The sequence below is a fragment of the Petaurus breviceps genome, unplaced genomic scaffold (genome assembly GCF_028583685.1).
Source record: "Petaurus breviceps papuanus isolate PSGF00001 unplaced genomic scaffold, PetGlider_PUasm1.0 209, whole genome shotgun sequence".
NCBI lineage: Eukaryota > Metazoa > Chordata > Mammalia > Diprotodontia > Petauridae > Petaurus > Petaurus breviceps.
In genome coordinates this window covers 1,081,565-1,096,172 of record NW_027185854.1, presented here as the reverse complement: position 1 = coordinate 1,096,172, position 14,608 = coordinate 1,081,565, and the positions used below count along the sequence as shown (strand labels likewise).

Here is a 14,608-nt window from a genome sequence, read left to right as displayed (position 1 = left end):
CTAAGAGTCACTAAATATAAAATAAAACTAAATGCTAACAGAAAACATACTCTGATGAAAATATGATAAGCATATGTTTTGATGTCATATATTAACTGAAAAACTAGCAACCATAAAGTTAGAACTTCATGGTGATGCTGAAAGCAAAGAAAAAACATGAGAATGTTAAAGATGTTCCCTTTAATGTGATTTAATAATATTAAAGTTGGAATTTTTCCCTAAAAAAGTCTATACTTTTTAATGTTGCTATTTCAAACATGATTTATAAGGAAAGAATTAGGAAAAGTAGGTAATACAATTTCTTTATTATTTTGGATTGTCACTCTTCCCAAATGTGTGCCATGTATAAATAATATAAAAATCTATTCTCTATAGTAGAAACATACATATTAACTTAAAACTTATAGCTATAATTATTTTTTATATTTGATTTGTAATAACAAACCATAATAAGCTGGATTTTTCAAGGCTCTGATGTAAAGCAAGGTTGAACGTATCCATTCCAAAGCTACGTTGACATCTGTGATGGTATGCAGTACTATTTCTGCATTTAAATGCTCAATTAGGTGCCTGTGCAAACTAAGTAAAAGGATAAATTCTCCATTAACAACACAAATTACAGAGACAAAATTCCTATCTTTAATGTTAGAAATTACAATGTACTCATTATTGTCACTTCAATGAAAATTCATAATAAAAGGCCAAAATTAATTATTAAGAATGAAGAGTCCACTCAACTTCAATAATTGGCGGATTCTGGTGTCCTACATAGACTAGAAGGTATATTGTTATAAGAGAAAAATCCAGGGCAGTAATAAAGAGAAACAAACAAACAAAAAACCTTGGATCTGCACCAGATCTTTTGCTAGAAAGTCACAAATATTATATAATTTTTAAAAATCTTACATAATATGTAGAGAATTGAAGAAAATAAATTTTTTTCTTTAAGTGGCTATGTCTGTGATATCCTATGAGGTGCAGCTGAAGAATAGGGGAAAAATACACCTCAATGAAATTATTGGCCTGTACTCATAACCAAATTCCCAGGAGAACACATGGATTTTCTATCTGGTTGTTAAGTATTCAATTAAATTAAATAGGGAACTATCAAATTCCCTAAAGAATTGCCAAAACCTCTTGTCTTTCTATAATGTAAAATAAACTTAGTTAATTCTCAAAAACTTGACAAATTTCTTTTTTCAAAACAGTTATATTTGAACACATGAGAAGAAAGCAAGCAACTTCCAATGTGACTATCTCTGGAAAGTCCTTTTGTCTCTGCCATACCTGCTCTCTATGGTTTCGGTGCCAGTTAGCATCTGCACATACTTCTCCCTTGTACTTAACCTAGTCATGATAACTGCAGTGGCCGTTGTGTCGAACTACAAAAGACCCAGAGATGCAGCAGAAAATCCTTATATTAACCCTCCAGGATAATACAATAGAATTCCAAAAACAATCTGATCTTACTTTCAGTTAGTCCTGTGTCCTGGATAAGGGATCAAGAGCTCCTAGCAAACACCTTTATGTACAGTCCATCATCTGAAACTCTTGTACCTTGGTACAAAGGCTGTGAGCTCTTTGTATGGAAGGTGACAATGATCAAAATACATTTGTGTATAGGTAACTACATACAACTTGTAAATTTCAGTGTAACTGTTCACTTCAAATGTTGAGCTTCAATGAAAAGCAGCAGATAAACACTGCAATAATTCCCCATAAAACAAAGCCTTTTCCCCCCCTATAATGCTAAAAGGCCTATTTTTATTTCCCACTATGCCTTGGGAATCTCTTACTGTTGCCACTATCCATCAATTTAGATAAAGGAATAAAGAAAGAGAGAACCGAGAGTTATATGTTTTTTAGGGAACAAGCAGGTAAATTCGGGAACAAGTAGGTTGAAAGCAGTTTTTAAAAAATTTTTTTCAATCTGGCCTTAATCCATACTTGCTCAATTAAATTTACCAAATAATAACTTGACAAATACCATATGAATGACCTAAAAGCCTAATTTAATCTTTTAAATCTTTTGTACACTGAAAAATAAGTGCAACTAAATCTTCTTTAAAATAGTGTAAATAAATAAAACAGAATCACTTACTTGAGGACGGCCAGCCCTACCAATCATTTGCAGAATATCTGTTTCACTGTATTCTTCAAACATTCCTCCAGCATAGTGCATTGTAGATTTTATAACTACTAGATGGGCCGGCAAATTTACTCCCATTGCTAAGGTACTGGTAGTAACTGCATCAAATTAAGGTATGATAATTTCATAACTCTGTAATCTGCATTTTAGGTAGGCATTTCAAATTTTTTAAATTGCACAGATCAGTTTTCTATTAAGATGGTTACTTTTCAAGTTCTCATTACAGGATGCTATAACATGTTTCACTAAGCTGTAAAAGAAATTACATATGCTATCACTGTATCCCTAAGGGTCAAAGGTAATGTTGAGAGGAGCAGTTTTGGGTGACAGTGAGAGCTACAGTCACAATTGTCATTCTAGGAGGTGTTTCTCCCTAATGGAGTCAAAGAAAGTATACATGGATTTAATTTTGATATATGAGTATCTATATGGAAGCCACAAAGAAAAAAGGGAGAAAAAAGATAATGGGAAATTTCTTTCTTGTTAGAACTGTCTTAACTGTTATTTTATGAAGAAATACCATAAAAGAATTTTATGAAGAATCTGAGAAACCTGCATTTTACAGACATATTCTAGAAAGATTGTTACTTGTGACAGCTAGAGAAGACCAAAGGAAAAAAAGGACTAAAATAACTTATTTCCTCAGAAATTTAATTTAATTCATCTTGAGAAAAAACAAAAAGACTCTTGAAAATGTTATTTGGTATCTGAAGTGAACTGAATAGCAGAATTGCATTTGCAGAAGTGAAAACAAGTCATTTGTCATTATAGTTAAGAGTTTGAGGTGATACCACAGTGATCCTACAGTTAAAATACTGCAAGTAATTAAGTATGTGTTTATCTTATTACTAATTTCACTAAGTTATCCATTCATTAATTTTAACATTTATTTAATTCTAAGAGGTTAAGGGACAAGTAACTTATACTGAAAAAAGATTTCCCGTTTATTAAATAAATAACATTTGTAAATTGTAGTGGGAGCTCAAACTAACTAATTAAGAAAAATAGGTTGTAATTTTACTGTTTAATAAAAAAAAATCCAAACACAGCCCTGCATTGCTTAGGGCTCAGTATAAGATTAAATACAGGAAGGAGTCAAGTGGCAGTATTAGGTGTAACCTAAAACGAGGGTGGCAAACATCCTAAACCCTGCTATATGTTGACAGTTTGTATGTGTAAACATTTAAATATACATGAATTGTTGAGGATTCCTTCACAAAAGCAGAACCAAGCAGAGACTAACAGGACCATAGCTTCCCTTTTTCAAACAGGATCTTCTCAAACATCTTCTCACAACTACAATAATGTTTACTTACAAAGAGCTGGTAAGTCTCCAGCTGTAAATGCTCTCTCAACAATTTTTCTGTCTGATAGCTCCATACCAGCATGATGGTAACCAACACCACATGTCAAGAGATCTACGAATAAAATATTTGATCTGCTGATTACTCCTGCATCTCAATAAGAAATTAATTATTTTATCTCACATCTGAAAAATTCTCTCTAAATGAACTCAGCAATAAATGAAGATAAAGCATCAGCAATAAAATCTTTAGCCTAAGTACAAAGTATGGATAACAAGCATGGTGGGTCTTAAGTCAAGGAAATAATTTTAACTCAAAAAGTTACACAAAGACTTGGTAGAATGGGACCCCATAACTGGAAAAAGTCAGTGAAAGGACAAAGCTGGTTCAAATGGAATAGAACAGATAACAAGAGAAACAGAAGGACTATGAAAATTAAGAAGATAGACTCATGTGAGAAAATTCAGAAATCTGAAGGGAGAAGCACAGTAGGACACATCTGAATAAATGCCAACAGAAGCAATACTGTCTCTGGAGCACAAAGATTTACTGCACAGAAAGAAAACACAGATGAGGAATTTGAGAAACGGATCCTAAGCCTGGTAGTTGTAGAGGAATGCAATTATCCAGATATCTGCTAGAGTTCTCTTGCCCTCCAAAGAGGAACAACTAATAATTCCTTGTTTTATTTTAACGACAATTTCATAATTTGAAAGGTAAAAGCACCAACAAGGAGAATGTCTATTCCAGTCTGATCCTTATCAACAAAGAAGAATGGGTTGCTAAAGAAGAAATGAAGGGAACCTTGCAGCAAACTTAGAATTTTTAACATGGGAGGAAAAAAGTCAGATGAATGACAAGCACAATAGATTTGGGGAAAGAAGTTTTTAAAGTCTTCAGAGGAAAGCTAGGTAGATCCCATGATCTCATATCCTATAATAAAAAAATAGCCTATGAAGTAAATGAAGTTCTTAAAGATGAAATTTTGAAGACAGAAGATATCAGTTCCAAAGACGAAGACAGATGGGAGTTGTCTAATAAAGAGATGAACACAGATATAGAGAGAAATAATCACTGAATAAATTTCTAAAAAACTTACAGAAAATGGAAGCAAGAGTAAGTAATGGGGGCTGAATACAACAGGATAGCTTAGTCCTGTCAGAATATTCTGAGTTTGAGCTCAGAATAAGCTGAACTGGTGATGAATGTTAAGAACAAAAAGCCATGTTTGGAATCATCCTTCAATCTCAACCTCCCTCTACCCCTCACCTATTGCACCCCAAATAAAAGCAGCTGTCAAATCTTATTGATTCTTCTTTCACAACATCTCTCTTATCTGTCATCTTTTTCTCCACTCACTTAGCCATGATTGTAATTCAAACCCTCGTCACCTCTTGCAGGTATTCATACAAAAGCATCCTAACTGTCAGTAAGTCAATAGACATTTATTAAATGCCTATTATGTGTCAGGCACCATGCTAATAGCTAGGGGTACAAAGAAAGGTAAATGACGGTCTGTTCTGTCCAGGGGCTCAGACTATAATGGGACAGACAACATGCAAACAACTATGTACAAACATGATATACACAGGATAACTTGGAGATAATCAACAGAGGAAAAGCACTACTACTGATGGAGATTGGGAAAGGCTTCCTATAAAAGGTGGAATTTTAGCTGGGACTTTAAGGAAGTCAGGGAATACAGGAAGGTGAGATGAAGAAGGTAAGAATTTTAGGAATAAAGGACAACAAGTGAAAATGCCCAGCAGGAAAAAGGAAATGTTTGGTCATTAATGTTTGATTCTGATTTGGAAGGAGATCTCTAGAGGAATGCCTTAAAGATATATGCTTCGATCTGAGTTGCTTAACATTCGTATTAATGACTTAGATAAATGCATAAAAGGCACGCATATCAAATCCGTATATTACACAAAGCTATAATGTATCACTAACAATAGTTATGACCCAAAAAGATCTTGGGAGGCTAAAATGTGGAGCCAAGCTAATAAGATGAAACTTGATAGAAATAAATGCAAAGTCTTATCTGTGGGTTCAAAAAATCATCTTCACATATACAAGATGGGGAAGACACAACCAGAGAGCAATTTGCCTTAAAGAGCTAAATGCAAGCTCACTGTCACCAACATGCAACAATACCTAAAGAAGTTAATGAGAGTTTAAACTGCCTTAAAAAAAAGTCTCATAATTATCAGCAGAATTACAATAATCCTGTTCTCCTCTTTGCCCTGGTCCTTCTACAAAATTGTAGAGAGGCAGATTTAGTGTTGATATAAAAAAAAAAAAACTTCCTAAGAATTAGAGTTTTCCAAAAGTGTAACAGAAAGCTTTGGGAGATAGTGGGATTTCCTTCATTAAAGATCTTCAAGCAAAAAAGAGATAACCATATTATCTGTTCAAGTATGGATGAGACTAGGGAGGGATCCCACTCTGAGACTGCAATTCTGTGAATTTTAGACTTACCTCTCAGTTTGGAATCTCTTATGGAATGTGCATAGTTTTGTAACCTACATAAGAAAAGATACCATCAAATTATAATATTATTTGTATTATATCATATTATATATAACATATGCCATATAATGTTACATTATGTTATGTATTGTATTTTATTATATATTATTATATAATATATATTATAAAATAATTTTTATGAGTTATCTTGTAATCTGACAGACATATATCAAATCATTTGCCTAAATAATGAATAAAAACTATATTTAAAAATAGAGAATAATATTTCATGTAAAGGCAGCATCATCCAACTCAGAAAGTAGGTGCATTCTGAAGGGGAAGTCCCAATGATTAAAAAAACTTGTCAATTCATGCCACAGACTATTTTTAGCATTTAAATGAAAAGAATACCTTTGTTTCTGTTCCACTGTCATGACAAATTTAGCATTTTTTGAGAGAACTGAAGCTGCTTGCTGCACTCCTTTCCTTGTGGCACAAAACTGCAAATGAATTAATCATAATTTTGACATTAATCGTGGTGAAGGACAGAAATCCACTAAAAAGTAAACAACAAATGACTTCATACCACAAGAGTTGGTTTCTGATTGGAGTAAGTCTGTATGACACTTGCAACTTTGTAATTGAGAGATAAATCAAACTTAAACTCAGTTTGGTTACTACTCCATGGAAATCCAAGGACGACTTTGTGGAGTTTCACTGGTCTGTGATTCTCATCTATTTTCAAGCACTTAGCAGGCCTCTTGCCATCTGAAAGCCATTCAGCAACCTACAAATAACAAAAATAAATCAGAATATCGTAGTAGTCACTGTGACCCTAGGTAAGTCACTTATCCTCTCAGTGCCTCCCAGAAACTCAGATTATAATGAAGTCACAGGTCTAGTTAAAAAAAAAAGTTTATCAAGTACCTTAAATAACCATCTTTGAGGTAGGTACTTTGTATACAGTTCTCCCCATTTTACAGATAACAAAACTTAAGTTCAGAATTTTCATTCTCCAAAATAACTGATTTTTAAATTATGCAGTGTACATAGCATATAATAGTTCACTAGTATTATTTTATAACTACTAAATTATAAAAAGAAATTATTAAAATCCTTACTTACATCTTCTGCATTTGGAATTGTTGCAGACACAGCCACAAATCTCACCAGAATAGTAGCACTGGAATTTTCTGAGATTCGAGATAAAGATGATATAGTTTTCATTCGACTGACCACAACTTCAAGAGTGGGACCACGATTTTCATCTTTGACAACATGTACCTAACCAAGAAAGTGAGGTATGATGAACGATTTGCAAAATTTTTTAGTTTCACATAGTATCACAATTTAAATCCATGAAGTTGTTAATGGCTTATCCTTGAGTAAATGTGCATCACTGCCACTTGTGGACACAAATGCTACAGCTGACAATATCTGATTCTTCCCTTCCTGTTAGGATCCTCCTTTTGCCTCATTCTAGAAGTGAATGATGAGTTCTGTACCTCATCAATGAGGAAGAGTCGTACCAACTGGACCAAAGAGTTGTCTCTCCATTTCCTAGTCATGCTATCCCATTTTTCCTAGAAAAAATATTTGAAATATACTAATATAGCAATTATAATAAACATAATAAATTACAAAGACATCACAGGATTTTGTGAGACAAAATGCTTCAAAGCTAGTTAATGGTGTATATCTGATCCTAAAAGTATGCTTAAAAGACAAATCATGATTTAAGTAGTTTAAATTAGTCTTGCAAAACAACCTATACCTTACCACTTTTTTTTAGTTTACTCATAAAATTTTCAGTGCCCCACCTTTTCAGTACCTTTAATCCTGAACTATACCAAATTTTTCTATGATGTCAAGGCTAGTTCAAACTAAAAAGATCATAATAGCTATATTAACAAACACAAATCTACATAAAGAAAACATAACAGAGAGGGAAATTTATTAAATCTATTAGGCTTGTCACCTAAGAGATTTTGGCTATTTTTAAAAGTTATAGTTACTGTAGGTAACTTTCTGTGGTATTTATTTTTTAGGCTACGCTAAACATTTCTGATACTAAGTTTGTGTCAATTTAGTGTACTGCTAGATAACAACTACGTACTTTTTTCTATGAGTCATTCTTTACAAAGTAAATTAAAATCCATTTGTCTAACAGACCAAATGATATATAAACCCTAATGAATACCTACTGGGGTTGTCACAATAATATGGGCACGCTGAATCTCAAACAGATCGTCCATGGCTGTATCTCCAGTGAGCTCTTTACAAATCAATCCTATGGGTCCAAATTTTTTTTCCCAGTCATCAAAGCGCTGACTACACAAAGCTTTTATTGGTGCCACTGTGAAAGTAATAAAGAATTCTTCATTTTAAGACTTAATGCACACTTCTTGAGTATGCTAAAAATGATGGCTAAACTGTGATTGAAAATATACATCTAAAAATGTAAGGCTGCTTAGGTTCCCGATGAATGAAGCAAAATTATACGTTCATTTTCTATGTTCATTTTGGATCTCCTTTTAAAAATCATCAAGTTCCAGTTCTCAAACAAATTGTCTTGGTTTCTTTTTCAATTTATAACCCTGAAAAGTTTATATTGAAACTAAAGTCACAATCAATTCAAATACTATTAGAAAAGAATGGAAAGGAACTTGGTTTGTTCATTTCCTACTTCTATAAAGATGGAAAACAGTTAATAGCATACAGAGGATAACATGGTATATTCTTGGATATTTTATGAAGGAAAAACAAAATGGTATTATTACATGCTAAAAATACAATTTTTACTTCACTTATATTTTATTGCTATTAGTTAATGGTTAGTTTATACAAGAGACAACATACTTACTGTAAACAATTTTAATATTCAACCAGGGTAGTGGAACTTCCATTAATAATCTTGTTATAGCAAGTTCAAATATTACTGTTTTCCCAGAACCAGTTGGAGCAGAAACTACAAAATTCCTATCTGTATAAAGAAGCTAGAGACACATTTCAAACATTTAAAAAAATATATTAGGGCTTCAAAAATACAGTATCAATTTTAATGAAAATAATGTAGAAATGCTGCAAAAAATAAATTACAAATCTTTTAAAATATTAAAACTGAGAACTTGCATGAGACAAAATATATAACATTATTAGCATTTTCTATATATAAAAAGATATGGAAAAAGGAACAGAAACCATTTGCCTAGCCCCAAGTATAATATAAAAAATTTATTAAATACAAATCAATAATCACTGAATTAAAAATCTCATACTTACATCATCCAAAGCTTTAGATTGTATATAGTTGAAATACGGAAATTCTTTGAAAATGCTTCTGAATTGTGCAGCTTAAGATAATATCAAGGAGTTAATGAGTCACAGAAACTTAGAGTGGGAAGGTGCCTAATACAATGCATTCCAGATACATCTAAAAAAATCCCTTACATGTAGTTAGTAGTGTTGGCTTGAACATCTACCTCACTAAGATTGTCCATTTCCTGGATAGTTCTAATTGTCATAAAATTCATTCTTTTATTCAACAAGTATCTACTGAGTAATTACTCCATTCAAGGTACTATGCTGGGTACTGGAAAAAGAAAGAAGAATACAACAGATTTTTGCTCTTAAAAAAGCTTGCAATCAGGGCAGGTAGGTGGCACAGTGAATAGAGAACCAGCCTGGAGTCAGAAGGACCCGAGTTCAAATTTGATCTTGGATACTTAACACTTACTAGACGTATGACCTTGGGCAAGTCACTTACCCCCAATTGCCCTGCCTTCCCCCCTCCAAAAAGAAAAAAAAAAAAGCCTGCAATCTAAGAACACAAAAGAAATGTACACAAATGATGACATAAATGATAGGGAAGCAAATACAAAGGAAAGGTCCAGGCAAAGTTCTATGAGAAACGTAAAGATGACAAGATCAGTTTCACCTGAAAGAGTGGGAGTAAAAGTTTCCCAAAGGAGAAAAATATGATTTTAATTCTCATCTTATGAGAATTATCTACCTAGGCATCAAAAGCATCCTTGATAAAGAGATGAGAAAGAAATAAGTTCTTCCCAATGATTTGTGAAGACAGTCATTAACAGAGATAACTTTGTTCAATGACCTTCTGATCATTAAGTGAAACAATAAACTCCCCAAAGATATTTGCCATTTGTTGAAGAGGATGTCCTAAAGACAGTCTAAATAGAAGAAAGATTGTCTATGGATGTTGACAATATTTATTTCAAGTCCCAGAGCAGTGCAGACACTTCTAAATGATATCCATAATCATTCAGAGGAGTTTTGCCTAACTATCTAGACTGGAAAAACCAAGAGGGTAAGGAATACAAATAAAAAGCTTAGTCCATTAGTATATTTTTCTTGGCAATGGACAATGAGCTTGGTCCAGAATTGAACAAGTGGAGGAAAGAAGGCTGGATTGTCTTTAGGAAATTATGCAATGCTTTTAAGGATGCTCAGTCAACTCCTTAAATAAAGGTTCACCTTTTTAACATCAATATTCTTTTAGTGGTGTTATATGGCTGAGAGTCACAGAATACTACAATTTCCACAGAATTAACTTCAAAGGGCAATGGAGAGGTACATGGTGAGCATGAGTAGGCTGTAACATATGACCAAAGGAGGAGTGGCATAAAGAATGTGATCAAGAAATATCACCAAAAAAGGTGGGCCGGTCATACAGTAAAATTGAAGGATAAACAGCTCAAGTTCTCCAAGGTTATGCCACAATTTTAAAATAACCAGAAAAGAGCTCCCAGCACATTGGGTGGAATCCCTGTAGAGACAAACATGTCAAGGATAGACTAGGTTCTGCATTGTTGTAATAAGTACTTTCTACCTGCCAAGTACTATGCTAAACACTGTGAATACAAATACCAAAGTGAAGACAGTCCCTGCCCTCATTTGAATATTGGGGAAATAGTAAAAATGGGAAGTGGTAGTGAGGTAAGAATTCTGAGAAATCACAGGGATAGGGAGTGGAACAACAATGCAACTTGTTGACGTGCCCTTTTCAGAAGTCAACACTAGTATTGATTTTACCATAGTTCTCAGAGCAAAATTAGAAAGGTTAAGGGTGTTAGGAGAAACTACTGTGGGATACCTGATGCCAGGGAGTGCAGAGCTGAGTGGCTTAACTACCCCCAGGGATGGTCTCTGGAAGATTAAACAGCAGCAAAAAGGCAGAAAATGGCAAAGGTGAAGATGAGGCTCAATTCCCTCTTGATTTTTTCCATTTTATGCTATATTTAACTTGTTTGTCTATGGTTATATGCATATTGTACAGACATCAGCCCATGAACCTGAAAGCAAGGACTGTCCTTTGCTCCTCTTTAAAATCCTCAGAGGTTAGCACACAGGAGGCACTTAAATGTTCACTGACTGACTGACCTGTTTTCTTGTTTGGTTTACCTGATTAACCAGAAACTTCTCTTTTATTTTGGAAATTGGGCTGATAACCTAACCCTGGTACCAATTTGTTAAAGAGATTACAGTAGCTAGCTAATTATACAAGTATATTAGCAATCTAGGCAGCCAAAAAATCTACCTGGCGGTTCAATTATGCTGTTTCATGTATGTATTTAGCAAATTAACCACATTTCTGCCAAATTTGTTTAAACTGTTATGGTGCAGACAGTAAAAGTATTTGTACAAATGTGGAAATTTAATTTTGTGTCTGTCAATACAGCACCTTTTGAAAGAATCTAATTTTTTTCCCTCAAAATGTCTCTTTTCATATGAAATATTTATTTATAACAAGGTCACAAGTGTGGACATCATGCTGGTTTTTCTCTCGTTAGGCAGTTCCATATCAATTTACATTCAGGAAAACTAATGTTTGCTTCAGACTAGATGAAGAATCAGTCTTCCTAGCTCAACAGAGAACTTGACTGCTAACATCATTTATTATCACTATCACCACTTGACACCACATTTTTGCTTTGGTTCAACAAACTCTCAGCGGTGTCACTGCAATTATATGTTATATCATGGGAAAAAGAAACTTCCACAGAACTGAAAATGACAAGAGTATTGTGGCAGGGCCACTCTGAAAAATCTAACATTGTGGGGAGCATTCAGATATATTAAAATATTCAAAAAGGTTCTTAAGATGATTTCTGGCTCAAGTACTCAACAAAATCTCAAATTATATAAAACCCTTTCTATCTTTCCACTTTAAATATACACTTGGAAGTAATAAAGTATAGAAGTCCAGTGGCTTTGACAACAAATGAACTTTCTATTAGGGAATAAATCAGTCTATACAGATGTGGGTAGCTGTGTTTTAAATAACAAGATCTTAATAAGAGAATTTGTTTCACCAAGAAAATATATCACAAAATATTTTCTTGAAAATTATTCTCTTCAAATTGTTACCTGTCTTTATAATGAAAAACTTGAAGGAAAAAATTTCTTTACTATCATAAAGATAATGAAACTGTGTGTTTAAGTTAGTTGTTAATCTAAATCCAATGTCCCAATCTAATTTAAATGGCTAGTGAGAAGGGATATATGTACCAATGAATACTTGGTTTTCTACCTTCTGTAGATCTTTTGATAGATTTTAGGCATCAGTTATACATTGTGCTTATGAATAGGGTCACTTTTCAAGAAATTTTTTTTTAAAGCAATTGGGGTTAAGTAACTTGCTCAAGGTTACACAGCCAGTTATTTTTGTGTGGGTACAGAATATCTGAGGCTGGAACCGATCCGGGGTCTCCTGACGCCAGGGCCGACGCTCTTACTCACTGCACCACCTGGCGGCCCCTGTTCATACAGGTCTTACCAGGTTTCTTTGAAACCATCCCTTTTATCATTTCTTACAGCACAATAGTATTCCATCACATTTGTATACTTTAACTTGTTTAACTATTCTCCGACTGAAGGGGACCCTCTCCCCCATTTTCTAATTCATTGCCACTGCAAAAAAAGCTATGAATATTTTTGTACATCCTTTGTTTTGTTTAAGACTAATCCTTCCCTTATTCTATCCTTTCTCTAATCCTCCTTACTACTTTCTCCTTATTTTCCTACTGAGTGAAATGTATTTCTGTATCCAATTAAATATATATGTATGTGTGTGTATATATATATATATACATACATATATAATATATATTTTTCCTTCCTTTGAACAGTTTAGAAGAGAATGAAGCTCAGCTGTCTGTCACTTTCCCATCCCTTCCTCCATGTTTGTATAGACATCTACATTCCCACTCCCAACTACAAGAGATAATTTTCCCTAATCTTTCTCTCCTTTTCCTCTTAATGGCCCCAAAGGGCCCTTTCCATTGATCTTCTAAGATCATCAAGATAGACTAGAACTACTCGCCAGCCTTCTAATGAGACGTCCTCTGTGATACCTGATTAAGGTAAGATTCTCCCCAAGTTAGACCATGGCCTGTTCATCATTATTGTCCTTTACCATTGTTTGCTCATGTTTACCTCTGGTCTTCTCGTCATGAATGGTTAGAAGTCCTCTGTATCATTAAAGATCCATTTTTTCCCCCTGTAGCATTATACTCATTTTTTTTCTGGGAAAGTTATTCTTGATTGTAATCCTATATCCTTTGCCTTCCGGAATATTTTATTTCAAGTTATCTGCTCCTTTAAAGTGCTGGCTGTGATATATAGTAGTATACAGTAGTATTCCATGACTACCAAATACCACAACTTTTTCAGCCATTTCCCAGGTGATGGGCATACCCCAAATCAAAGGGTGATCCTGACTGTGGCTCCTAGATACTTAAATTCTGCAGTTCTGGCTGCTAGCAGTATTTTTTCTTTAACCTAGAAACTCTGGCTTGGGGCTATAATGTTCCTAGTTTTCATTTTAGGGTTGCTTTCAGAAGGTCATTTCAGAACCCTCTGGTTCTAAGAGATAAGGGCAGTTTTCTTGAAATATATCTAGGCTCTTTTTTAAAGGGTTATAGCTTTCAAATAGTTCAGTGATTCTTAAATTACCTCTCCACAATCTGTTTTCCAGGTCAGTCATTTTTGGTGAGATACTTTATATTTCTTTCCCTATTTTTTCAGTCTTTTGACTTTCTTTTAATATTTCTTTTTCTTTTGGGAGGAGGTAGGGAAGCAGTCAAAGTTAATGATCTGCCCAGGTCACATGGCTAGTAAATGTCTGAGGACAGATTTGTGTTTAGGTCCTCCTGATTCCAGGGCCAGTGTTCTATCCACTGCACCATCTAGTAATCCCTGCCTTAATATTAATATTTCTTGTTGTCCCATGGAATTATTACTTCTATTTGGTCCATTCCTAATTTTTTTTCAAATGCTTTATTAACTTCTGATTTACATCATTCATTTCTGCCAGATTTTGAGTTACAAATTTTCTCCCCATTTTTCCCCTACCCACCACCCCAAAACAGCAGTCCCACAGGATATCCCCTCCTTCAATCTGCTCTCTCCCATATTTTCTCCCATACCCCTCTCAACTTTTCCAGTGGATCTCTATGCCCCAGTGCCTGTATATCTTATTTCCCAATTACATGTAAAATAGTATTAATAATAGTATGTATATTTGAATATTTGATTTTAAAACTTTGAATTCAAGATTCATTCCCTTCCTCCCTTGTCTCCCACCCTTACTGGGAAGATAAGCAGTTCAGTATAGGATGTACATGTGTGGCTAATGCAAAACAATAACATAGTAGATATATTG

At 34.0% G+C, this 14,608-nt stretch overlaps 1 protein-coding gene across 1 annotated transcript in view; it reads right to left on the bottom strand.

Annotated features, from left to right (window-relative positions):
• The window catches only part of LOC138165483 (probable ATP-dependent DNA helicase HFM1), a 126,503-nt gene that overhangs the window by 80,997 nt on the left and 30,898 nt on the right, over positions 1-14,608 (bottom strand). Inside the window, exons 6-17 of the mRNA XM_069093853.1 lie at positions 9,208-9,278; positions 8,789-8,921; positions 8,130-8,281; positions 7,431-7,508; positions 7,051-7,209; positions 6,512-6,712; positions 6,337-6,425; positions 5,935-5,978; positions 3,466-3,567; positions 2,102-2,247; positions 1,288-1,382; positions 446-579 (exon numbers count right to left, since the gene is read on the bottom strand). Of these exons, the coding sequence (XP_068949954.1) occupies positions 446-579; positions 1,288-1,382; positions 2,102-2,247; positions 3,466-3,567; positions 5,935-5,978; positions 6,337-6,425; positions 6,512-6,712; positions 7,051-7,209; positions 7,431-7,508; positions 8,130-8,281; positions 8,789-8,921; positions 9,208-9,278 (1,404 nt within the window). The remainder of the gene's footprint in view (positions 1-445; positions 580-1,287; positions 1,383-2,101; positions 2,248-3,465; positions 3,568-5,934; positions 5,979-6,336; positions 6,426-6,511; positions 6,713-7,050; positions 7,210-7,430; positions 7,509-8,129; positions 8,282-8,788; positions 8,922-9,207; positions 9,279-14,608) is intronic.